Consider the following 24,621-nt stretch of genomic DNA (forward strand, 5'->3'; position numbering starts at 1 on the left):
AGAAATGTATTTTTTGCAACCTGTTAGATACCAGTACCAAAAAAATGGAAGGAGTGGTGTCTTTCAGCAAAAATCAAACATGTACCAACATCCCTGTGTCTAGCGCATTAAAAATTGACTGAGTTCAAAGACTAGAAGAAAAAAACACAATTTATGCTTACCTGATAAATTTATCTATCTTGTGGTGTATCCAGTCCACGGATCATCCATTACTTGTGGGATATTCTCATTCCCAACAGGAAGTTGCAAGAGGACACCCACAGCAGAGCTGTAATATAGCTCCTCCCCTAACTGTCATAGCCAGTCATTTGACCGAAAACAAGCCGAGAAAGGAGGAACCATAGGGTGTAGTGGTTACTGTAGTTTAAATTTAAAAATTACCTGCCTTAAAATGACAGGGCGGGCCGTGGACTGGATACACCACAAGAGAAATAAATTTATCAGGTAAGCATAAATTGTGTTTTCTCTTGTAAGGTGTATCCAGTCCACGGATCATCCATTACTTGTGGGATACCAATACCAAAGCTAAAGTACACGGATGAAGGGAGGGACAAGGCAGGAACTTAAATGGAAGGAACCACTGCCTGTAAAACCTCTCTCCCAAATATACCCTCCGAAGAAGCAAAAGTATCTCAAATTTGTAAAATTTTGAAAAAGTATGAAGCGAAGACCAAGTCGCCGCCTTGCAAATCTGTTCAACAGAAGCCTCATTTTTAAAGGCCCAAGTGGAAGCCACAGCTCTAGTGGAATGAGCTGTAATCCTTTCAGGAGGCTGCTGTCCAGCAGTCTCATAGGCTAAGCGGATTAAGCTTCTTAGCCAAAAAGAAAAAGATTGCCAAAGCCTTTTGACCTCTCCTCTGTCCAGAGTAGACAACAAACAAAGCAGATGTTTGACGAAAATCTTTAGTAGCTTGTAAGTAAAACTTTAAAGCACAGACCACGTCCAGATTGTGTAACACAAGGATGGAACCAGAATCTCTTGATTGATATTCTTGTTAGATACCACCTTAGGTAAGAACCCAGGTTTGGTATGCAGGACTACCTTATCCGTATGAAAAATCAGATAAGGAGAATCACATTGTAAGGCAGATAGCTCAGAGACTCTACGAGCCGAGGAAATAGCTACCAAAAAAAAAAAAAAAAACTTTCCAAGATAAAAGTTTGATATCTATGGAATGAAGAGGTTCAAACAGAACTCCTTGAAGAACCTTAAGAACCACCAAGTTTAAGCTCCATGGTGGAGCAACAGGTTTAAACACAGGCTTGATTCAAACTAAAGCCTGACAAAATGCCTGAACGTCTGGAACATCTGCCAGACGCTAGTGCAAAAGAATAGACAGAGCAAAAATCTGTCCCTTTAAGAAACTAGCTGACAATCCTTTTTCCAAACCTCCTTGGAGAAAAGATAAAATCCTAGGAATCCTGACCTTACTCCATGAGTAACCCTTGGATTCACACCAATAAAGATATCTACACCATACCTTATGGTAAATTTTCCTGGTGACAGGCTTTCGTGCCTGTATTAAGGTATCAATAACTGACTCAGAGAAGCCACGCTTTGATAAAATCAAGCATTCAATCTCCAGGCAGTCAGCCTCAGAGAAATTAGATTTGGATGGTTGAAAGGACCCTGAAGTAGAAGGTCCTGTCTCAGAGGCAGAGACCATGGTGGAAAGGATGACATGTCCACTAGATCTGCATACCAGGTCCTGCGTGGCCATGCAGGTGCTATCAGAATCACCAATGCTCTCTCCTGCTTGATCTTGGCAATCAGTCGAGGGAGCAGAGGAAACGGTGGAAACACATAAGCCAGGTTGAAAGACCAGGGCGATGCTAGAGTATCTATCAGTGTCGCCTTGGGATCCCTGGACCTGGATCCGTAACACGGAAGCTTGGCGTTCTGGCGAGACGCCATGAGATCCAGTTCTGGTTTGCCCCAACGGAGAATCAGTTGTGCAAATACCTCCGGATGGAGTTCCCACTCTCCCGGATGAAAAGTCTGACGACTTAGAAAATCCGCCTCCCAGTGCTCTACACCTGGGATATGGATAGCTGATAGGTGGCAAGAGTGAATCTCTGCCCAGTGAATTATTTTTGAAACTTCTAACATCTCTAGGGAACTTCTTGTTCCCCCTCGATGGTTGATGTAAGCTACAGTCGTGATGTTGACCGACTGAAATCTGATGTACCTCAGAGTTGCTAACTGAGGCCAAACCTGAAGAGCCTTGAATATCGCTCTTAGTTCCAGAATATTTATTGGAAGGAGAGACTCCTCCTGAGTCCACGATCCCTGAGCCTTCAGGGAGTTCCAGACTGCACCCCAACCTAGAAGGCTGGCATTTGTTGTTACAATAGTCCAATCTGGCCTGCAAAGGTCATACCTTTGGACAGATGGACCCGAGATAGCCACCAGGGAAGAGGATCCCTGGTCTCTTGGTCCAGATTCAGTTGAGGGGCCAAATCTGTGTAATCCCCGCTCCACTGACTGAGCCTGCATAGTTGCAGCGGTCTAAGATGTAAGCGTGCAAACGGCAATATGTCCATTGCCGCTACCATTAAGCCGATTACTTCCATACACTGAGCCACCAAAGGGCGCAGAATGGAATGAAGAACCCGACAGGAATTTAGAAGCTTTGATAACCTGGACTCCGTCAAGGTAAATTTTCATTTCTACAGAATCTATCAGAGTCCCTAGAAAGGAAACTCTTGTGAGTGGGGATAGAGAACACTTTCCACCCATGCGACCTCAGAAATGCCAGTACTACGTCCGTATGAGACTTGGCAATTTGGAAGTTTGACGCCTGTATCAGGATGTCTATATAATAAGGGGCTACTGCTATGCCCCGCGGCCTTAGGACCGCCAAAAGCGACCCTAGAACCGCCAAAAGCGACCCTAGAACCTTTGTAAAGATTCTTGGGGCTGTAGCTAATCCAAAGGGAAGAGCTACAACTGGTAATGCCTGTTTTGAAAGGCAAACCTGAGAAACCGATGATGATCTTTGTGTATCGGAATGTGAAGATAAGCATCCTTTAGATCCACTGTAGTCATATATTGACCCTCCTGGATCAGTGGTAGGATGGTACGAATAGTTTCCATCTTGAACGACGGAACTTTGAGGAATTTGTTTAAGATCTTTAGATCCAAAATTGGTCTGAAGGTTCCCTCTTTTTTGGGAACCACAAACAGATTTGAGTAAAAACCCTGTTCCTCCTTTGGAACTGGATGGATCACTCCCATAACTAGGAGGTCTCGTACACAGTGTAAGAATGCCTCACTCTTTATCTGGTTTGCAGATAATTGTGAAAGGTGAAATCTCCCTTTTGGGGGGGAAGCTTTGAAGTCCAGAAGATATCCCTGGGATATAATTTCCAATGCCCAGGGATCCTGAACATCTCTGCCCCCTACTAGATCCATTACCGGATAGGGGGTCGTTCCTTCATGCTGTCTTAGAGGCAGCAGCAGGCTTTTTGACCTGCTTACCTTTTTTCCAGGTCTGGTTTGGTCTCCAGACCGTCTTGGATTGAGCAAAAGTTCCCTCTTGTTTATTATTAGAGGAAGTTGATGCCGCACCTGCCTTGAAGTTTCGAAAGGCACGAAAATTAGACTGTTTGGCCCTAGATTTGGACCTGTCCTGAACTGTCCTGAACCTTTTCCTCCCGTGATATCAGCAATAATCTCCTTCAAACCAGGCCCGAATAGGGTCTGCCCCTTGAAGGGAATGTTAAGTAGCTTAGATTTTAAAGTCATGTCAGCTGACCATGATTTAAGCCATAGCGCTCTGCGCGCCTGTATAGCAAAACCAGAATTCTTAGCCGTTAGTTTATTCAAATGAACAATGGCATCAGAAATAAAATAATTGGCTAGCTTAAGTGCTCTAAGTTTGCCAAGTATGTCATCCAATGGAGTCTCTACCTGTAAAGCCTCTTCCAGAGACTCAAACCAGTACGCCGCAGCAGCAGCGACAGGGGCAATGCATGCAATGGGCTGTAGGATAAAACCTTGTTGAATAAATATTTTCTTAAGGTAACCTTCTAATTTTTTATCCATTGGCTCTAAAAAAGCACAACTGTCCTCGACAGGGAAAGTAGTACGCTTTGCTAGAGTAGAAACTGCTCCCTCCACCTTAGGGACTGTCTGCCATAAGTCCCGTGTGGTGGCGTCTATTGGAAAACATTTTTCTAAAAATAGGAGGGGAAGAGAACGGCACACCTGGTCTATCCCATTCCTTATTAATAATTTCTGTAAACCTTTTAGGTATTGGAAAAACATCAGTACACACCGGCACTGCAAAGCATTTATCCAGTCTACAAAATTTCTCTGGCACTGCAATGGTATCACAGTCATTCAGAGCAGCTAAAACCTCCCTAAGTAACACGCGGAGGTGTTCAAGCTTAAATTTAAATGTAGAAATATTAGAATCAGGTATTTTTCCTGAGTCATTATCACCCCCCACTGACTGAAGCTCTCCTTCCTCAGCTTCTGCATATTGTGAGGCAGTATCAGACATGGTTCTTAAAGCGTCAGTATGCTCTGCATTTTATCTCACCCCAGAGCTATCTCGCTAACCTATAAGTTCAGGTAGTCTGGCTAATACCGCTGACAGTGTATTATCCATGACTGCCGCCATGTCTTGTAAAGTAAATGCTATGGGCGCCCTAGATGTACTTGGCGCCATTTGAGCGTGAGTCCCTTGGGCGGGAGACAAAGGGTCTGACACGTGGGGAGAGTTAGTCGGCATAACTTCCCCCTCGTCAGATTCCTCTGGTGATAATTTTTTTAAAAACAGAATATGATCTTTATTGCATAAAATGAAATCAGTACATTTGGTACACATTCTAAGAGGGGGTTCCACCATGGCTTTTAAACATAATGAACAAGGAGTTTCTTCTATGTCAGACATGTTTATACAGACTAGCAATGAGACTAGCAAGCTTGGAAAACACTTTAAATCAAGTTAACAAGCAAATATAAAAAACAGTACTGTGCCTTTAAGAGAAACAAATTGTCAGAATTTGAAAAACAGTGAAAAAATGCAGTAAATCAAACGAAATTTTTACAGTGTATGTAATAGGCTAGCAGAGCATTGCATCCACTTGCAAATGGATGATTAACCCCTTAGTTCAAAAAACGGATCAAAAAAACGAAATTAAAAATAAAATAAAAAAATCTAACAGTCACAACCAACTGCCACAGCAAGCTGTGGTCCTACTTTCCCCAATAAACGACTTTGGAAAGCCTTTGAGCCCTTTAGAGATGTCCGATAGCATACAGGGGACTCCTGAGGGAAGCTGGATGTCACAGTTTGTAATTTTAACTGCACCAACTGTAACTTTTATACTATAACAGTGGAAAGCCTCAGTAAAACTGTTTCTAGTCAAAATTTAAGCCAGCCATGTGGAAAAAACTAGGCCCCAATAAAGTTTTATCACCAATGCATATATAAAAACGATTAAACATGCCAGCAAACGTTTATATTGCAATATCATAAGGGTATTACCCCTGGGAGTAAGCATGATACCAGTCGTTATTAAATCACTGTATTCAGGCTTAACTTACATTAATCCGGTATCAGCAGCATTTTCTAGCGTTTTCCATCTCTAGAAAAAATTATAACTGCACATACCTGATAGCAGAATAAACTGCACGCCATTCTCTCGCTGAAGTTACCTCATCTGTGTAATCCCCTCAGACATATGTGAGAATAGCAATGGATCTTAGTTACAACCTGCTAAGATCATAGAAACCTCAGGCAGATTCTTCTTCTATTTACTGCCTGAGATAAAATAGCACAACTCCGGTACTATTTAAAAATAACAAACTTTTGATTGAAGAAAATAAACTATATTTAACCACTCTCTCCTACAACATCCTAGCTTATTGAGAGTTGCAAGAGAATGACTGGCTATGACAGTTAGGGGAGGAGCTATATTACAGCTCTGCTGTGGGTGTCCTCTTGCAACTTCCTGTTGGGAATGAGAATATCCCACAAGTAATGGATGATCCGTGGACTGGATACACCTTACAAGAGAAAAATAGATACCTCGCATTATAAAGGTGCAGCATCTCCTCTGAAAGGTTTACATCAACCATATGATATCTAATTATTCATTGGACACTTGCTTTAGAGATAAACAAGCCAGTGGGTGTTTAAAATAAAACTATATACTTTACTTAAAAAATGTGCCAAACAAAATAATGGTTCTAGAAAATATTGACTGAAAATGCCGCATCCATTGCTGTATTTCTACAGACGCCATGTTTTCCCATAATCCTACCTGATGAGCCAAGATATAAATATTGTGCCCCACGTTGCGAGGAGATGCAGCATGGTCTTCCCCATTCTCAACCTCTTCAAATTCCACCTCACCCTGTAGATAGGCCTTTTTGATCACCTCTACCTGATACAAAGAAAGCGGAAGGGAGGATAAGACTTGGAGACCAGACATTGCATTGCCTTAGTCCATTTACTATTGACTCACTAGTTCCTTTGGCCTCATGTTGTACAGAATTCGCTCTGCATTCTCGCTGTCATGGCGACTCTCCATTATGGCAAGGAGCAATTTTGAAGCATTGTTCTAGGTGGAAATACATTAAAAAAAAAAAACCTAATAAACCCACAAAAGAACACAGAACATATGGATATCATTTTTTTAATATAAACATAAGAGCAAGTAATTTTTGCAGTACTGGCCAAGGAATGTTGTGTTTACCCAGTAAAGTAAAATAGAAAGCTCTACGTTTTTTCCCCCCATCTTGGTAGTGGAATCCCAATACATTTGAAAATGGCCAATTACATAAAAGGAGTTTTGTTGTGTCCCTTTCAATTTACGTCTACATGAGTATGTCAAGCTAATGTGCATATCTCACAGCTGATGAAGGAATATGAACATAATAGATCTGTCCGTGGGATTGAGTCTCCTACCTTGAGCTCCAGAACTAGGTCCATTCTTTTTCTCCCCAGTGGGTTGATGTCATTCAGTATCAGGGCAGTTATTATATCAATACCATTTGACTCATGGGTAGCGATGCAATTCTAAGGAAAGATGGACGATAGAATTAAGCGTCTCTCCTGCCACAAGCTCTGTCATTAGTTTGCATGGAGGTGTGGCAATGGATCTGAATAAAGGTTAAAGGGACAATTCGCCCTAACATTTTCTCCCTTTTAACTTGTTCCCAATTATCCATTTTACCTGCTAGAGTGTATTAAGCAGGTTACAAATGCATCCAATACCTTTATATTGTCATTTGAAATAGCTAATTTTGCCTGTGGTATCCCTATATTGAAAGTTTCTATACTTAAAGGGACAGTTAGTCAAAATTGAACTTTCATTATTCAGATAGGGCATGTAATTTTAAACAACTTTCCAATTTACTTTTAACATCAAATTTGCTTTGTTTTCTTAGTATTCTTTGTTGAAAACTAAACCTAGGTATGCTCATATGCTAATTTCTAAGCCCATGAAGACCTATTATCTCAGTTCATTTCACAGTTAGACAGTGCAAGTTCATGTGTGTCAGATAGCAGTGCTCACTCCAGTGGAGTTATTTATGAGTCAGCAGATAGGCTAAAATACAAGTGTCAAAAGAACTGAGATAAGGGGCAGTCAGCAGAGGCTTAGATACAAGGTAATCAGAGCTAAAGAAAAATATTAATATAACCGTATTGGTTATGCAAAACTGGGGAATAGGTAATTAAGGGATTATCTTTTTAAACAATAATATAGGATATAAAAAACAAAGCTGTGTAAACATAGCCAACAAATGAAATGACACTCTCATTGGGAGATAGACACGCAATACAGTGTAAATTTGCTATTTTCCTCTCAAAGTATAGGGATTTGGAATACAAACAGAAATAAGATAAGGAAGCATGTATGTGTACAGAAAGTGATAACATAAGGAGATTAGGTTTCCCTGCAAGATTAACCCATTTTGAGTCAGATTACAAGTGGATCGGTATTTAACACTCCAGCGCTAACTGTACTAGAAGTAAGCTTTTTGCGCGCATTGGGTAGCGTTCGTACTACAAGTTGAAAGTAAACTGTTTTCGCATGAGCTCTTACCCTGAAATGCGCAAAAAGCCGAAGTTAGAATATTGCGTTCCCATTAATGTATTTACCCATAGAAGGAAAAAAACCCTAACACCTTACTTGCACACAAACCCGATCGCATATTCTCAAGTGCACTAACCCGTCATGAAAATATGAATTTGACATTCCAGTGTTCTTCACATAGCAAAATACGATTATATATATATATATATATATATATATATTATATAAAAAATGGTATTTTAGTACAATATATACTGTATCTATATATCCATCTATACATATACATGATTTTATATATATATATATATATATATATATATATATATATATATATATAAATACATACACAGAGCATATTCAGCCATGTGCAGAACATAGGAATGTGAAATATTTACAGTTAAATAAACGAGTTAAAACCATTATTATAAAATGAATATTGCATAAATATGAATGTACAAGTTTTTAGCTACTTACGTGCAAAGGGGTCCAATGCACTTGGTGTGTGTACATATTTATATATATATATATATATATATATATATATATATATATATATATATATATATATATATATATATATATATATATATATATATATATATATATGGGAAACACTGTTTTACAGTATACTGTCCTTGTCCTCTTATATTTTCTAACATTCGTATGAAAGATCAGGATTTCAACATTGATTTTGTTTTTGCATAAAAATGTCATTTAAAAAGAAGTATAAAATGTAAACTTATACAGCAGAATCAGTTGTATATTTTTTACTAATACTCATTGGCTAGCAGCCACTTCCTGCTAATTACAATGGGAACTTTTACCTTTAAGCCAATGACCATTAGAAGAACGTACACAACTTATAACTGCTGTATTCATTTTAAATTGCTTTTACTTCTCGTTTGTTCAGGGAAAATATTGCTCTAACAGAAGGATGGTGGCTGCACATTTATGCCTCTTGTTATTGGCTATTTTCAAGCAGTGTTCCATAAAACATGTTGAGATCTGTGCATATCCTAAAAAGGCTAATTAAGTAAACCTAGTATGCATAAAAAAACATTGCTGGCAAGTATTTTAAAATAATTTTCAAAAATAAGCAAAATTAGTTACATAGACATGCTGTCTGGAGTTGTCTGATCCCCCCCCCTATCAGTGTTTAGCATCAGAAACACAGGCATTGGATTTCAAATGAGTTCACTGCAGCTTATTTACTTCTAGGCAGCTCCAGCAGATGAGTCTGCAGGTTTGCATTCTACCAAATCAATATATAGATGCAGCCATAGAAGGAATTGTGTAGGGGGAGTTATAGCTGTACAATTCGGAAACTTAAAAGAAAGGGTTAACGGCAGGTCACTGCAGTATAGATTTGCAGGTAAAGTAATTTAAGTACATATAATATTGATCTCTCTCTCTCTCTACTTGTTTTATGCCTCTTTAATAAGAAAAGTAAAATTAGAAAGTGGTTTGCAACTGCATGCTCTATCTGAATCACAACATTTTAATTTAGACTTTACTGCCCCTTTAAGTATACAGATTTAGGCGAAGTTAAAAGCCGTATTTGTCTCAAACAGTTCTATAGTTCATATGTGCAAGTCTGCTCTGCCAGTGTTTTCACCACAAGTGAGAGCAGTTCACATGTAGTGATCAGCTTTCTAATCAGTGTACAGTACAGGAGCCTGAGGCGTGTCCCAGTACAAGACAAAATTACAGTATGTTCTAGGAAATGTATACACGTGCGGCATCCCAGGGCAGCCCTATTATGCAACAAGGAGAACACAGGCTATGGGGGGGGGGGGGGGGAGCGCAGACAGCACAAAAGGGGGAAGATACAGAGAGAACAGGTTACACTGTAGAGGATAACACGGGAACAGCAAGAACATCCAATGAGGAAAGGAAAAAGAGAACAGAGTGTAATGAACTTCAGAGTGGTACAGGAAGCAGCACTGGTACACAGAAGACAGGGGGTGGGGGTGGAATCCAGAGTATTGTTATGCACACAGATGGCATAAATGCACAAATATAGAAGACTGACAAGCTGCAAAGCTACCAGACCTGGTTTTCGTGACAGGGTCCCTGACAGTACTCTGTCAAGCTCTCCAACGTCTGGTTAATGAGGGACACATTTTTCTCATTGATGTAAAGACCCAGCAATCCCAAACCTCCCGTGGTGCTGCCACATATACAGTCCAAGAACTGTAGCGTCTCACACACCAGATTGTAATTGGTTTTGTTATTCTGACATCGCAGAAAGTTCTAGAAGGAATAAAACATATTAGGTTTTACGTTAGGGTTACAATGCTTTCTTATGCCATGACCTGTAGACCTCTTTTCTAACCTGTAGATCACGATTGTGATTCTCGCAGAGTAGCTGCAGAAAGCGTAATATTGGTTGCATGATCGTGATAACAGCGCTCATCTCTAATTCATCTTTTTCCTTATCGGAGACAGCAAGGGCCCCATCACCTGCTGCAAAGTGATCGTCTGGATCGGTCTCTCGACGGTAATTGTTAAAAGCCTTCTTAGTAGCAACAGAGGCCTCCAGCAGCTGTTCTTTGGCTTCTTCTGTAATCTGGCTGCTGGGCTCTAGAGCTGAGAGAAAGGGGATTTGTAACTCCCTGTGAAAGTCAAGGGCTGTAGAGTAAAAAAAACTTTATCTAATTAGACATAACAAAAGTATGTGATCGTTTTGTTCCTTAGCCCAATTTACACTATTGACTGAACAGTTTAAACAAATGCAAGATAGAATGATGCATTCAAAGATTATGAGAATAACATGTAGATGTATTTTTTTAAAGTTTCATTAGTTGTTTAAATAGTGACAAAATAGGTCTAAAGTTTTAGGATCTATAAAGCAATGGGAGCTGCCATGTTGTAACTTAGGTTACCTTCTCTGCTGTAGCCAATTAGGTCACTAGAGTGTTCAGCCAATTGCTGTGGGGCATATAACTGTTCTGCACACAAATTCAGAATGGAATTACAGAATAAGGGGAGAAAGTAAATAATGCAATTATATTGGAGTATATATATATATATATATATAGCAGACTTTTTTTTCTAACACCTGAGACCTCATATTTTAACCCTTATAACTTTGTCCAGCAATTTTTTAAAATTGCAATTATTAGATAGTGTTACTGTTAACTGTACTATTTAATAAGTGTTTTGTGCAACTTTTTAGTCAAGCGTAATAGCGCTCTGAAATCTCTCTATATAGACTTGCGTTAAATTCAATAGTACTCAAGCAGACTCGTTTACTTTCAACTCTTAATACACACACTACTTATGACACGCGCAAACAGACACCACTGTTAATCCAGCCCTAAAAGGAAGTAAAATGTGACACAATGGGGCTCTAGTATGCTCTCTTGCATCAGTGAGCCCATAGGTAGACATAAAACACCCTTAAACTTGTTGATTAGGGTAGATTGACAGATCCTGCTCTACACAAGAGTAAAAGCTGAAAAAAAGATTTCCTTGAACCATCTTAGGCAGCATTCATAGGTGGACAGGTTCTCTAGCTGGGAATATTGTCAGTTTAATTTCATAAATGGGGGCCTAGTAGCAAACAGGGTTATTTATTTATGTTTTTTAATTGTGATTTTATTGCTAGTCATGCATACAAATATGTCCTATGTTTCAAGAATTTGATTATTCATTTATTTCTTAAATTAAATATATTAGACCAGAAGTGCAACTCAAAGATATTTGCATTGGGCTAATTAATAAAATCATTGTTGGAAATAGACAAATGCCAAAACAGGACTTACTGATTTAAAAACAGAATTTATGCTTACCTGATAAATTTCTCTCTCTTGTGATGTATCGAGTCCACTGATTCATCCATACTTATGGGATATTCTCCTTCATTACAGGAAGTGGCAGAGAGAGCACCCATAGCAGAGCTGTCCATATAGCTCCTCCCATAGCTCCACCCCCAGTCATTTGACCGAAGGCTAGGAAGAAAAAGGAGAAACTATAGGGTGCAGTGGTGACTGAAGTTTTTTAAATAAAAATATACTACCTGTCTTAAATAGACAGGGCGGGCCGTGGACTCGATACATCACAAGAGAAAGAAATTTATCAGGTAAGCATAAATTCTGTTTTCTCTTGTAAGATGTATCGAGTCCACGGATTCATCCATACGGATGAAGGGAGGGACAAGACAGGTACCTTAAACGGAAGGCAGCACTGCTTGTAGAACCTTTCTCCCAAAAATAGCCTCCGAAGAAGCAAAAGTATCAAATTTGTAAAATTTGGAAAAAGTATGAAGCGAAGACCAAGTCGCCGCCTTACAAACCTGTTCAACAGAAGCCTCATTTTTAAAAGCCCATGTGGAAGCCACTGCTCTAGTAGAATGAGCAGTAATTCTTTCAGGAGGCTGCTGGCCAGCAGTCTCATAAGCCAAACGGATGATGCTTTTCAGCCAAAAGGAAAGAGAGGTAGCCGTAGCCTTTTGACCTCTCCGTTTACCAGAATAAACAACAAACAAGGAAGATGTTTGACGGAAATCTTTAGTTGCTTGTAAGTAGAACTTTAAAGCACGAACCACATCAAGATTGTGCAACAGATGTTCCTTCTTTGATGAAGGATTAGGACACAGAGAAGGAACAACAATCTCCTGATTGATATTCCTATTAGAAACAACCTTAGGAAGAAACCCAGGTTTGGTACGCAAAACCACCTTATCTGCATGGAAAAGTAGGTAAGGCAAGTCACACTGTAAAGCAGATAACTCAGAAACTCTTTGAGCCGAAGAGATATGCTTGAGAAAATAAAAACTAACATTTTTTTCACCACACTCCCTTTGCCCTTCCTAGCAGTTAAGCAGGCAGAGAGAATGACTAGGGGGTGGGGCTAAGGGAGGAGCTATATGGACAGCTCTGCTGTGGGTGCTCTCTCTGCCACTTCCTGTAGGGAAGGAGAATATCCCATAAGTATGGATGAATCCGTGGACTCGATACATCTTACAAGAGAAATAATAATAAAAAAAAAATATCCCTATTTTTGCATGTCTAGTGTATATCATCTAAAATCACAATTTTAAATTTTGCCCTTCACGTCCCTTTAAGGATTAGTGTTTACTCCATGGTTTGCCGTAGCAGGAAATTGAAAGGCATTGTCACATGCCCCCAGTGGTGTCAATGATTAGATCCGATTTTTTAATTTGACACCAAGTGTTTTAATTGCAGACTATTCCACTAATATTATCATTCGCTATTAGCTGTGTAATAACTACGTATATCTATACAAGTCAGCAGAAAATGACCAAGATGCTATTCAGACTGCAGAGGCTGCCAGAATAAAGGTTCACAGAGTTTACAACCTGCAGCAACAGTAAGATTCAAAGAGAAAGGGGTTGAGCGCTGGCGCGATGTCAAGTTATGAGCTCACATCCATAAAAAATAATGAACCTTACATAACTATTGTACTGAATTTAATTAAAAGGCATGTAGAGGTGGCACCCAACATAAGATGAAAACCTTTTCATGTGTACAGACACCCTTCTCTTAAACCAACCTCTGATTGACGTTCTGTTTAATTTAAGATAGGAAATATAGGCAAAGACTTTCTTTCAGAGAAAAGTAAGAATGCAATTTGGCATTACAAGCTGAGATAACGTCAACAAACATGCCCGATGAATACCTTGTTAGTCCCACTGGCTAATGCTTTCCTTTGAGATCTAATTTACTAAGCACACATTAAGATTACAAGTGGCACGCGCCAACAGATCATTTTTTTGTAAAATATATATCTATACCTAAATATAAAAAAGGTATAGATATATATATAGAAATACATATTTAAAAATAAAAAGAACATTTCAATTTTAAGTGAAAAACATTGGAATGCTAAATATTTCTATTGAAAACTCATTAAAAATATAGATAAATGAATGATTTCATATACACAAACACAAGTAAACACAATAGCCCTTCCCAGTCAAATACCTTGTCATATACCATATCCCTTTTAACCCTTGTAAAAAAAAGAAAATAAATATGTTTTATTAATATTTATATAGCGTTGTGCTACATATTATACAGCACTGGCCTTTTTGCAAAGAGAAAAGAGCAACCCCACTAAACCTACCATTCTAGATTGTAAGTTCTCACGGGAATAGGGCCCTCAATTCCTCCTGTATGTGTTTGTAAATTTTGTCCTCTCTATTACAAATTTTGTATCATTGTTTCATTTAAATGAATTGTATCCTTGGACAGCGCTTCGGAATATCTTGGCGCTTCATAAATAAAGTATAATAATAATATTTTTTTTTTTTTTTAAATCTCAATGTTTCATGTCCCTTCAACCTAAAGGTAGGCAAAATTGACCAGACTTAAAAGGGATATAAAAGGTCAAAAATGTTATGTGCATTCAATATGAAATGGAAGCATTTTTGCAATATACTTCCATTAGGAAACTACTTTTATTAAACGTTATTACAATTACTGTTTTTCCAGGTGCATACGCACATATCCTGTGAGGGCACATGCACCAGTATAAAATCACCACACCTTCTCAGAGGGCCAGTAGTAGCTTGTATAGTGTGTATTGCTTCTGTAGACTTAATTTGTGTCAGTCACCACTCTGATCAAGCTTGGTGTTTGAATTCTGGTGCATAGACCCTCACAGCATACGTGTGTATGTTGCTGAAAAAAGTAATCATTTTTACTAGAAGCATTTTTGCTAATGGAAGTATTTTGCAACAATGCTTATAGTTCAAACTGGAATGCACCTATAAACAATTTAATTTTGACCTTTTCTATCCACGTAAGATGGACTTTGGAGTAAGAATCCATCAGGACCATATAAGCAAATACCATAGAACCAATACTTAACCCTGAAACAGCGACTCACTTCTCTTGCGGTGTGGTGTCTCCCTCTCCGACTGCTCTTCATCTCGTTTCTTGCTTCCAAGGTCACTTGTGTTCACGGTTACTGTAGCTTTTATCTCTTGTTGAGCCACCTTCATCCGATCAAAAAAAACCTTAAAGAACTTCTCTGATTTCTTATCTTCCGTCAGCCGGCAGAAAAAGGAATGCTGGAAAAATGAGAGTTGAAGGGGTTAATACACAATAACACAATTTTTTGGTGCTGATTACCCACAACCTAGCTGACAAAATAGAATAAAAAAGTAGAACGACGACAAATACCAGTGATTCAGTTATATAAATAAATATTTTCTAAAGATAAAGTTGAAAGACCACATTGGAAGGATGAAGAGATTTTCTAGAGGGACAACAATCTAGAATCAGATCAACCTCTATTGCACTAGCCCCTAATTGCTGAAAGATGTTTGTTGAACATTCTTACCTGGATAGTGGTGTTTCCTCCTTCCAACAGAGCAATGGCCAGTAAAATGCTCTCATGGAAGACACGGTCACTGGTAGCATTCATTATGAGGTCGATAACCAAATCTGATGCACCTTCTTTATCAAGGTGACACTGAACATCAGACAAACTCATTTCACCCCGACTGAGAGTCCCCGTAGCAGCACCGCCTAAGAGAGAATATAAAATCTGAAAGAACTGCGTAAATAACAATTAAAGTCAGCATTATGTAATGGAGACAAACTACAGATACAACCATCTTTAGAAGTAACCCCAATTAAAATAATTGTTGTGGTTTGTTATACTCACCTCCACCCCCTGCCTTTCCAGATAAAGAACCATTGGCATAGCTAGTCAAACTCTCACGTCGTCCTGCTGGGCGTATATTGCCATAGTAACGATTCACCAGAATCTGCCGCAATCCCTCCCCCTGTGCAAGAAAACAAGAATATTCTTATGGAAAGGCTTCAAGGTGTTTTGGGGATTAGTCAAGTATAGCTGCCAAATCCAGAAGATTAAGGAACATATCCTAAAAGACTTCAACCACCCATGGAAAACACATCCTGATACACAATGTAAAAAACATGCAAAAAAACTTAACGTGAAGATGTAAGACAGAAAATACAGCCACCCAACCAACAGAAAACACCAGCACAGTTACACTAGACTGCCCACCTGGCTCCAGACTCTTTCTTAGAACCTGAAGACATTAAGAACACAGACTTAAAGGTAGATCAAGCAGCAGGACAAAGAAACAGACGTGCACAGAGGACAAAAACAACAGCAAGAGATTTTGGTGAATAAGATGCATCATTACATACCCTCTTTATATCCTCCAGTTGCCTCAGAGACTGAGCCTGGTCAAGCTCCTGCAGTCATGCAGAGAGAGCATTCAAAATGGCGTAGAAACCTTTTCAAGGCAATCCCTAAACAGCAAACATGCACAAACCCAGGGGGCAACAGGGAAAACCAAGCCCTATGAAAAGCCCAAGTATCCAACATCTGCATATTTGGGTTTGATGCAATTAATTACAGCTTCTATATTGCTAAGCCCTGTGGTCATTTGGATATTTAAAAAAAAAAAAAGGCTAGAATAAATGGGAGGTGAGGAAGTAAAAAATATATAAACAAATTAAAAAACTTTTCGGGACAGTGTCTGACCTCCACAGAAGGGAGGGCAACTTGTTGAATTCAATGGACAGAAAGGTTAAGTGACCAATGTCAGTATGGACCACGCAGAGGAAGTTATGGATGTCCATGTGTGGCTTATGTAAAATGCCACTCTGGAGACTCGGTTTAGTGATATACTGTATGCCTATGGGGGAATAATAACCAAATGCCCATATGCACATGGGATTCAACTCTGAGCTTGGTGGTCAAGTTAAATGCTATTGTGCTAGCATATTCAGGGATCATAATCTGTCTAATTAGTAAGTGGGGAGATATCATGCAAGTTCAGCCAGCAGGAAATCAGTCACATGCAAGGCCAATAAAGGGGCACAGTCACGCCAGAGAGGAAGGGATAGGTCTTATAGGATGTTGGCCACCACAAGGTCCGCATGGATGTTTAAATAGCAGATTTGTAGCTGGTGTAATGACCATGCAGAATGGCGGGTTTGACACCTAAGTGATGTCTGAGGAGATGGGGATATAGTAGTTAAAAGCCAAACTGGAAAAGCAGCACATTACACACCTCTCCTGACCCCTGTTTGTCCAGAATCTGTAGCCAGAGGAAAGTAAAAGTAATTATTACAAGCAGATCAGCACGCAGCCAATAGGAGCAAATGGCGAAGAACGACAGCGAGTTCATGCAGACAAAGCATACCCCACCATCTCCAGGAGCTAATACAGAAGAGTATTGCAGGACCCCACTGAGGATGCAGGAGAAGGAGTCAGCCATATTGGGATTTCATGCAGACACAAAACATGTTGTTACACGACAAACACCCCTCGGAGCTGGGAAGTACATTCTCACTCCCACAGGAGTGATTCAACAGGAAAGTACATGTGAAACGAGGGGGAGGGGGGTTAAGAACTTCTGCAAGCGTATGACCATTCCTGGGGCTCTTACTAGTGCAAGAATTGGAACAATAACATTCCCCAATTGACATGAAAATCTGTGGCAGCCTGGGACTGTAGAGCCCCTGCATTGCTAACACAAACCACTCTGCATCAGCTTTATTATTGGATTGGCACCTATACAAACACTCCCTGATTGGCAGATACACTTTCATTCAGTAGACTGACAGATAACCTGTATCTATCAATCAGAAATTGTGTAGACCTCAAAAGATAGAAACAGGGCATTGTGCATGTGTTGCCCATCTCTACATTAAAAAAAATAGAAAATGTAAGTTGTATTTTATTATTATTATTTTTGTAAACACTTTAGCACTTACTATTCCAAATATGAGGACATACTATTCACAGATATAAGGAAGGTAGAACAGTCGTTTTCAGGTATAAACATCTGAGACTCACAGCCTGTGAGGTTTTCAACTTATACACAGAAGACCAAAGCCCCCTTGTGATTACACAGAAGTCCTTATGTTTACATGAGAAATCAGGACTGTCCTCTAATTTAAAGGGACAAGAAACACTTTTTTCTTTCAGGATTCAGATAAAGAATGGCATTTTAAATAATTTTCCAGTTTATTTCTATTATCTCATTTGTTTTGTTCTCTTTGTATCCTTTGTTAAAAAGTATACCTACGTAGGCTCAGAAGCTGCTGATTGGTGGCAGCATATATATGCCCCGTCATTGGCTTTCAGCTAGAACCCTGTAGTGCATTACTGCTCTTTCAACTAAGGATACAAAGAGAATGAAGAAAATTAGATAATGGAAATAAATTGGAAAGCGGTTTAAAATTGGTATCTATCTGAACCATGAAAGAAAAAATTGTGGTTTCCTGTCACTTTAAAGGGACAGTGAAGCCAATTTTTTTTCTTTCGTGATTCAGATAGAGCAGCAATTTTAAGCAACTTTCTAATTTACTCCTATTATCAATTTTTCTTCGTTCTCTTGCTATCTTTATTTGAAAAAGAAGACACCTAAGCTTTTTTTTGTGTGTTTTTTTTGGTTCAGACCTCTGGACAGCACTTTATTGGCGGATACATTTATCCACCAATCAGCAAGAACCCCGCAGATTGTTCACCAAAAATGAGCCGGCATCTATACTTACATTCTTGCATTTCAAATAAAGATACCAAGAGAATGAAGAAAATTTAATATATATATATATATATATATATATATATATATATATATATATATATATAATTTCCCAAAACATGTGTTTACAAGCAACCCTTCAATGTACCAATAAAGCTCAGTCCTGTCCGCTGTTTAGTCTTATAAAAACATGTTTTCATTAGAAACCAATTACAGATTTGAAACTGCTCTTGCCACCTCATTCAGGCACATGTACACTGTATAAAAAGCATTATACTCCATCAGCCTGAGAGATTATGTAGCATGTCACGCTGGTTGCTGTGAATGATGTATGTGGGCCACGCCTCCCCTGTTTGGACGCTCCGTTCTAAACAGCTAAGTGTTTATTGGCAGTTATCCTGAAGGTCAGAGTAGAACAGGAAAAGCAGTTATGTAATGTGCTTAAACAGTACACATGTACACAAGAGGCTCCCCTGGCACTGCCCAGCGTGCTGGGTACACAGCCTGCGCAGCGTCAGTAGTGAGAGCAGGTGAGCAAACTGGTAGAAGCAGCAGAAATACCTGGCTTATAAGTGGTTAAAGGGACATGAAACCATTTTTTTTATGATTCACACAGATCATGCAGTTTCAAACAGATTCTAGTTTACTTCGACTCATTTATTGGTTCTCTTGGTATCTTTTACTGAAAAGCAGGGAAGTAAACTGAGGAACGTGCCTCATCTGGAGCAGTATATGGCAGCAATTTTGCAAAAGCATTAGATGGCAGCACTATTTCCAGCCATGTAGACACCTACCTAGGCATCTCTTTAACAAAGAATATCATGGGAACAAAGCAAATTGGAAACTTTTTTAAAAAAATTGCATGTTTTGTCTGAATCACAAAATACATTTTTTGAGTTTCATTTCCTTTTAAAGGGACACTGCAGTTATTTCTTATATACATACAGAACTAATATTTAAAAATCATTTAAAATGGTCATTATGTTAACAGTCCAAGAACACACACTCCTTGCAGTATGTTTATCTTATCTCCTTTGATGTGGCATATTTGGGGCAAATAAAATGAGGCCCCTGCAGCAACCACTGTGTAGAATGTTGTAACAGCAAGACACTAATTGCAGCAGTATGAACTGCAGCCTTGGTTAAACTGCAGGAAAAAAACCCAACCCATAAAAGAATGGAAGTGTATTCTTATGCATATAATTATATTACATAATTGTCTAGAGAGAGAAATTACAGGAGTGAGATAAACAAATGGATTAAAGGGACAGCCTACTTGAAAATGTAGATGGTTTAACCCCTTAAGGACCACAGCACTTTTCCATTTTCTGACCGTCTGGGACCAGAGCTATTTCTACATTTTTGCAGTGTTTGTGTTTAGATGTAATTTTACTCTTACTCATTTACTGTACCCACACATATTATATAGTGTTTTTCTCGCCATTAAATGGACTTCCTAAAGATACCATTATTTTCATCATATCTTATAACTGACTATAATTTTTTTTAATAAAATATTATTAAAAAAAAAAAAAAAAAAACACACTTTTTCTAACTTTGATCCCCAAAATCTGTTACACATCTACAACCACCAAAAAACACCCAAAATAAATAGTTTCTATATTTTGTCCTGAGTTTAGAAATACCCAATGTTTACATGTTCTTTGCAAGTTATAGGGCAATACATACAAGTAGCACTTTGCTATTTCCAAACCACTTTTTTTCAAAATTAGCGATAGTTACATTGGAACACTGATATCTGTCAGGAATCCCTGAATATCCCTTGACATGTATATATATTTTTTTAGAAAATAACAAAGTATTGATCTAGGCCCATTTTGTTATATTTCATGCCACCATTTCACCGCCAAATGCGATCAAATAAAACAAAATTGTTAACTTTTCACAACTTTTTTCACAATTTTTGGTTTCTCACTGAAATTATTTACAAACAGCTTGTGCAATTATGGCACAAATGGTTGTAAAAGCTTCTATGGGATCCCCTTTGTTCAGAAATAGTAGACATACAGCTTTGGCATTGCTTTTTGGTAATTCGAAGGCCGCTAAATGCCGCTGTGCACCACATGTGTATTATGCCCAGCAGTGAAGGGGTTAATTAGGGAGCTTGCAGGGTTAATTTTAGCTTTAGTGTAATGTAGTACACAACCCAAAGTATTGACCTAGGCCCATTTTGGTATATTTCATGCCACCATTTCACCGCCAAATGCGATCAAATAAAATAAAATGGTTTACTTTTTCACAAACTTTAGTTTTCTCACTGAAATTATTTACAAACAGCTTGTTCAATTATGGCACAAATGGTTGTAAATGCTTCTTTGGGATCCCCTTTGTTCAGAAATAGTTTACATATATGGCTTTGGCGTTGCTTTTTGCGGTTAGGCGACAGTCTGGATGGGTTCGCAGAAAAACTTTCCCTGCATCTCCAGACTAACTTTCATCAATACTCTCCCCTGAGTGGTTGACATGATTACTTATAACTCCAGTTCTTTCTTGAAGGGAACATACCCAATACAGGACTATCCAAATCTTCTGACACTTCTCTGCCACCTCCTATAGTGACGAAAGGCAAAGAATGACTGGGGGATAGGGGAAGTGGGAGGGATATTGAAACCTTTTGCTGGTTTTTTTTGCCTCCTCCTGGTAGCCAGGTGTTGTATTTCACAAAAGTAAGGAATGAAGTTGTGGACTCTCCCTGCCTTACGGAAGGAAAATCTACCATAGCACTGCGCATGTGCTATTTCTTTCCCAGCGGGGAAGAGGAGACTCAGCTAAATGAGTCCGAAAGGACCCTCAGAACCAAAGGGACTAGGACCAAGAAAGGGAACTCCAAAGGCATGAACCAGGATGAAACAGGGCACCTATGAAAGGACCCTGCCGACCCAGCAAGGCGAGGACTTGTAAAGCCCCCTCTACCTACACCAAAGGACCAAGAAATGTCCTGAGAATTTAAAAGGAGGAAAGAAAAATCCTTCCCTTACACAGAGCACACCCTCGCACACAGATTAGAGCAACCATAAGACAAACCATTCCCAGGAGCCACTGAAAAAATAGCATCAGATATCTGAATATGCTCCTCCAAGCCATAGGTGTCTTGCTACAAATAAGGACCACAGGTCGCCACCCTAGCTATAAAAACGCACAGGACCTTCCTCAAAAGAACTCTGAAACAGTGCAGGACAGGAACATCCCAAAAAGGGAAGGAAAAGAAAGAACCGAACCCGGTAGAGAAAACTACCTGCCAACAAGGATCCACCGTTAGGTTTCTCACTCAAAGAAGGTTCACCATAACTATGATACGTGGCTAAGATCAACAGATTAGACAGATCCCTGACTCTCGCTCCGGTAATGGATCCAGCACCAAAGTGACTGATAACGTCTGAAAAACTTAGGGATTAAAAGTACCCTGAATCATAAAGAAGGAAGATCCATCCCTTCACACTGACATCCCGCACACCAGGTGGGGGGGGGGGGGGGCAACCCCACCAACAGAGGCGGCATACCTTCAAGCACCAGGCATACAGTAGGATGTCAAATTCACCCCCAAAGGGAGGAAGAGAGAAACCAGAATTAACAATATGCTAGCACATATTTAAAGGGGCAGTAAACTATAATGCGCGATCGGGCTGGGCTGTGACTCAACAGCTGCCCAGATGCGCTCAGGGGGAAAACCAGACCCGCAAAGTAGAGCAAGAGCGGCGGTCTGAAAAACCTTTTTTTTAATCAAATTTCACCGGCAATATTATGTTGAATAAAGTTTGGCTAAGATAATGTTATATAATTCTGCACTATGTGCAGAATTATATAACATTTTCTAGGTTTACTGCCCCTTTAAAGGTGCAAAAAGCTGCAGCTGGTTTCAAATTGTAAACCCTCCGCTCGATAGACAGCTAAGTTAACCATCAGACTAGAACAGCAGGGCTGAAGCGTAAAGCTGCTCAAAAAGGTCAAATACTGAACGAAAACCATCCGGCCACTAAGGATGGCCCAGAAGAAGTCTAGATAAATCCTGTAGGAACAGAAGACGTCCCGGAACAGGAAACTGGGCCGTCCAGGACCAGACCTACGGGATCTGGATACAGACCCCCAAAAATCCAGTCAAAGACAGGACAAACAGACCAGGCACCCAAAAACTCGGAACCAGCAAGACTATTAAAAAAAAAACCCTGAGGAACTCTAGGTTACCCCATCCGGAGTAGACTTGCACCATAGGCGAAGCAATAATTGTCATCTCCAAGATACTAAACACACACGAAAATGTCCCATACCCAGAGAGCTTAGGACACCCGCAGCGGGATACAACTCCCCACAGAAGGGTGATAGGTAGTAGTGAAGCCACACAGCAACTCTGGAAGGCCCTAGGGACAACTTCCACTTAGTCCAAAGACTAAGAAGTGTTCGAAACCCCCCCAGAAAACTCTGCTTAGAAATGCTGTCACCAGAATCACAAAAACAGGTAACAGGAGCTTCACCTGGGTACAACCCCCAACCTTCTGTTTCAGGAGCGGGGGAGGCAACCACTACGCCACCTCTCCCATAAAAACTGGATTGATAAGCTAACAAACGGCTCGAGGATGGAAGAAGGAACATAAATCCTAACCCCTAGTGGGAGACAAAAAAGACAAAACGCCTAAGCAGGTGGTAACCCAGTAAAGGTAGGAGACAACCACCTGAAAATCTCCCAAAGAATGGGAGCAGACGAGAACCCGGAAACAGAGTAGCCCAAAGGCTTTAACTTCCAGCAACCGATAACCCGAAGCAAACAAAGTAAAAAGGACGAAAGGCCCCTCATCTCAACCCGAAGGAAGAGGTACCGTCATCAAGGAAACAAAATCCAAAAAGGGGAAGCTCATAATAGAAAATGAGGACAATCACCCCAAGAGATCCCTAGTAGGATCTGCCCGCCCACAAGGAACAGGACAGTTAGGACTGACCCTGATGCCCCAAAAGGCAGGCAGAGAATCAGCCTGACGTCACTGAACAAAGGCTTCCTCTATCATCTTCTATTTTTTTTATATTTTTTTTATTTTTGCCCTGCATGGGCAGACACTCAAAAAAATTATTGGGAGGTTCACCTCACGAAAACTCTTAGCAAAAAGCGAAGCATTATTCAAGCTGAAGAGACCCCAGTATAATTTTAACTCCTCATCCGAGTGAGTAACGCACCACCCAGCCAGTTACACCGGCACCATGTGGGTGATATAGGCCGTAAGGAACGGAGATAGCGATCTATCAGGACCAGCTTGCTATACGGGGCACTCCAACTGACCCAGGTCACAGAAAATTTGATACCCCAATAGGAATTGACAAAAAGGATATAAGACATAATGTACTAACACCTTAACAGGCGACTTCCACGGAAGCGCCCAAGCAACCACAAAATCGCTAGTATCAAATTCCAGAGAAGAAATATTTCCCAAGGGAAAAAATCATAACAGACATGAGCTTCTTAAGTAAAAAATAAAATACATCCTAACCGGATCAAAGAAAAAGAGGGCAGCACCCAAAGGTGAACGCCCAAGAAGAATGGGTACACCAACAGGACCAGCCAATCAGAGACCCCATTCTCCCAAAAGCTCAGAACTGGAATAAGATACCCAAAACAGAAAGGAAAAATTGGAGAAGACAGATTACTTCATCCCCACCCGTCTAACCCAGCTTGCCGTCTGGAACAGAAGACCGAGGATCCCTCACCCTATTAGCACTAGGATTCTCCAGCACTGCCAAAACATGCCATAGTAGGACACAAAGGCACGCCAATCTGCAAAGAAAAGCAAGACTTACTGTACCTCCGCCGGGGCAACCGACGACCCCAACCTAAAGGGTTGGGCCCCTGAAGCTTCAGAGGAAACCGCTTCCCCTGATGGCTGATCTGACCCAGACGATCCCACGCCTGACTATCCCCGGTTAGCAGAACATGGACAGCATCTCAGTAAAACCTCCTCTGGAAGATGTAAGTGCGCCAACGCCATAGATATGGCCATGCGGAACCGTGCTGTAACCTCTGGAGGAAACAAGCTGCCTTCTGGAGAAGGGGTAACGGCATA

The 24,621-nt window shown here is 40.0% G+C and overlaps 1 protein-coding gene across 1 annotated transcript in view; it reads right to left on the minus strand.

Annotated features, from left to right (window-relative positions):
* The window catches only part of ITPR1 (inositol 1,4,5-trisphosphate receptor type 1), a 532,169-nt gene that overhangs the window by 55,619 nt on the left and 451,929 nt on the right, over positions 1-24,621 (minus strand). The window contains exons 37-46 of the mRNA XM_053689365.1: positions 17,078-17,104; positions 16,206-16,253; positions 15,694-15,814; positions 15,367-15,554; positions 14,911-15,094; positions 10,391-10,644; positions 10,108-10,308; positions 6,924-7,034; positions 6,481-6,576; positions 6,277-6,399 (exon numbers count right to left, since the gene is read on the minus strand). Of these exons, the coding sequence (XP_053545340.1) occupies positions 6,277-6,399; positions 6,481-6,576; positions 6,924-7,034; positions 10,108-10,308; positions 10,391-10,644; positions 14,911-15,094; positions 15,367-15,554; positions 15,694-15,814; positions 16,206-16,253; positions 17,078-17,104 (1,353 nt within the window). The remainder of the gene's footprint in view (positions 1-6,276; positions 6,400-6,480; positions 6,577-6,923; positions 7,035-10,107; positions 10,309-10,390; positions 10,645-14,910; positions 15,095-15,366; positions 15,555-15,693; positions 15,815-16,205; positions 16,254-17,077; positions 17,105-24,621) is intronic.

The sequence above is a fragment of the Bombina bombina genome, chromosome 7 (genome assembly GCF_027579735.1).
Source record: "Bombina bombina isolate aBomBom1 chromosome 7, aBomBom1.pri, whole genome shotgun sequence".
Taxonomy (NCBI): Eukaryota; Metazoa; Chordata; class Amphibia; order Anura; family Bombinatoridae; genus Bombina; species Bombina bombina.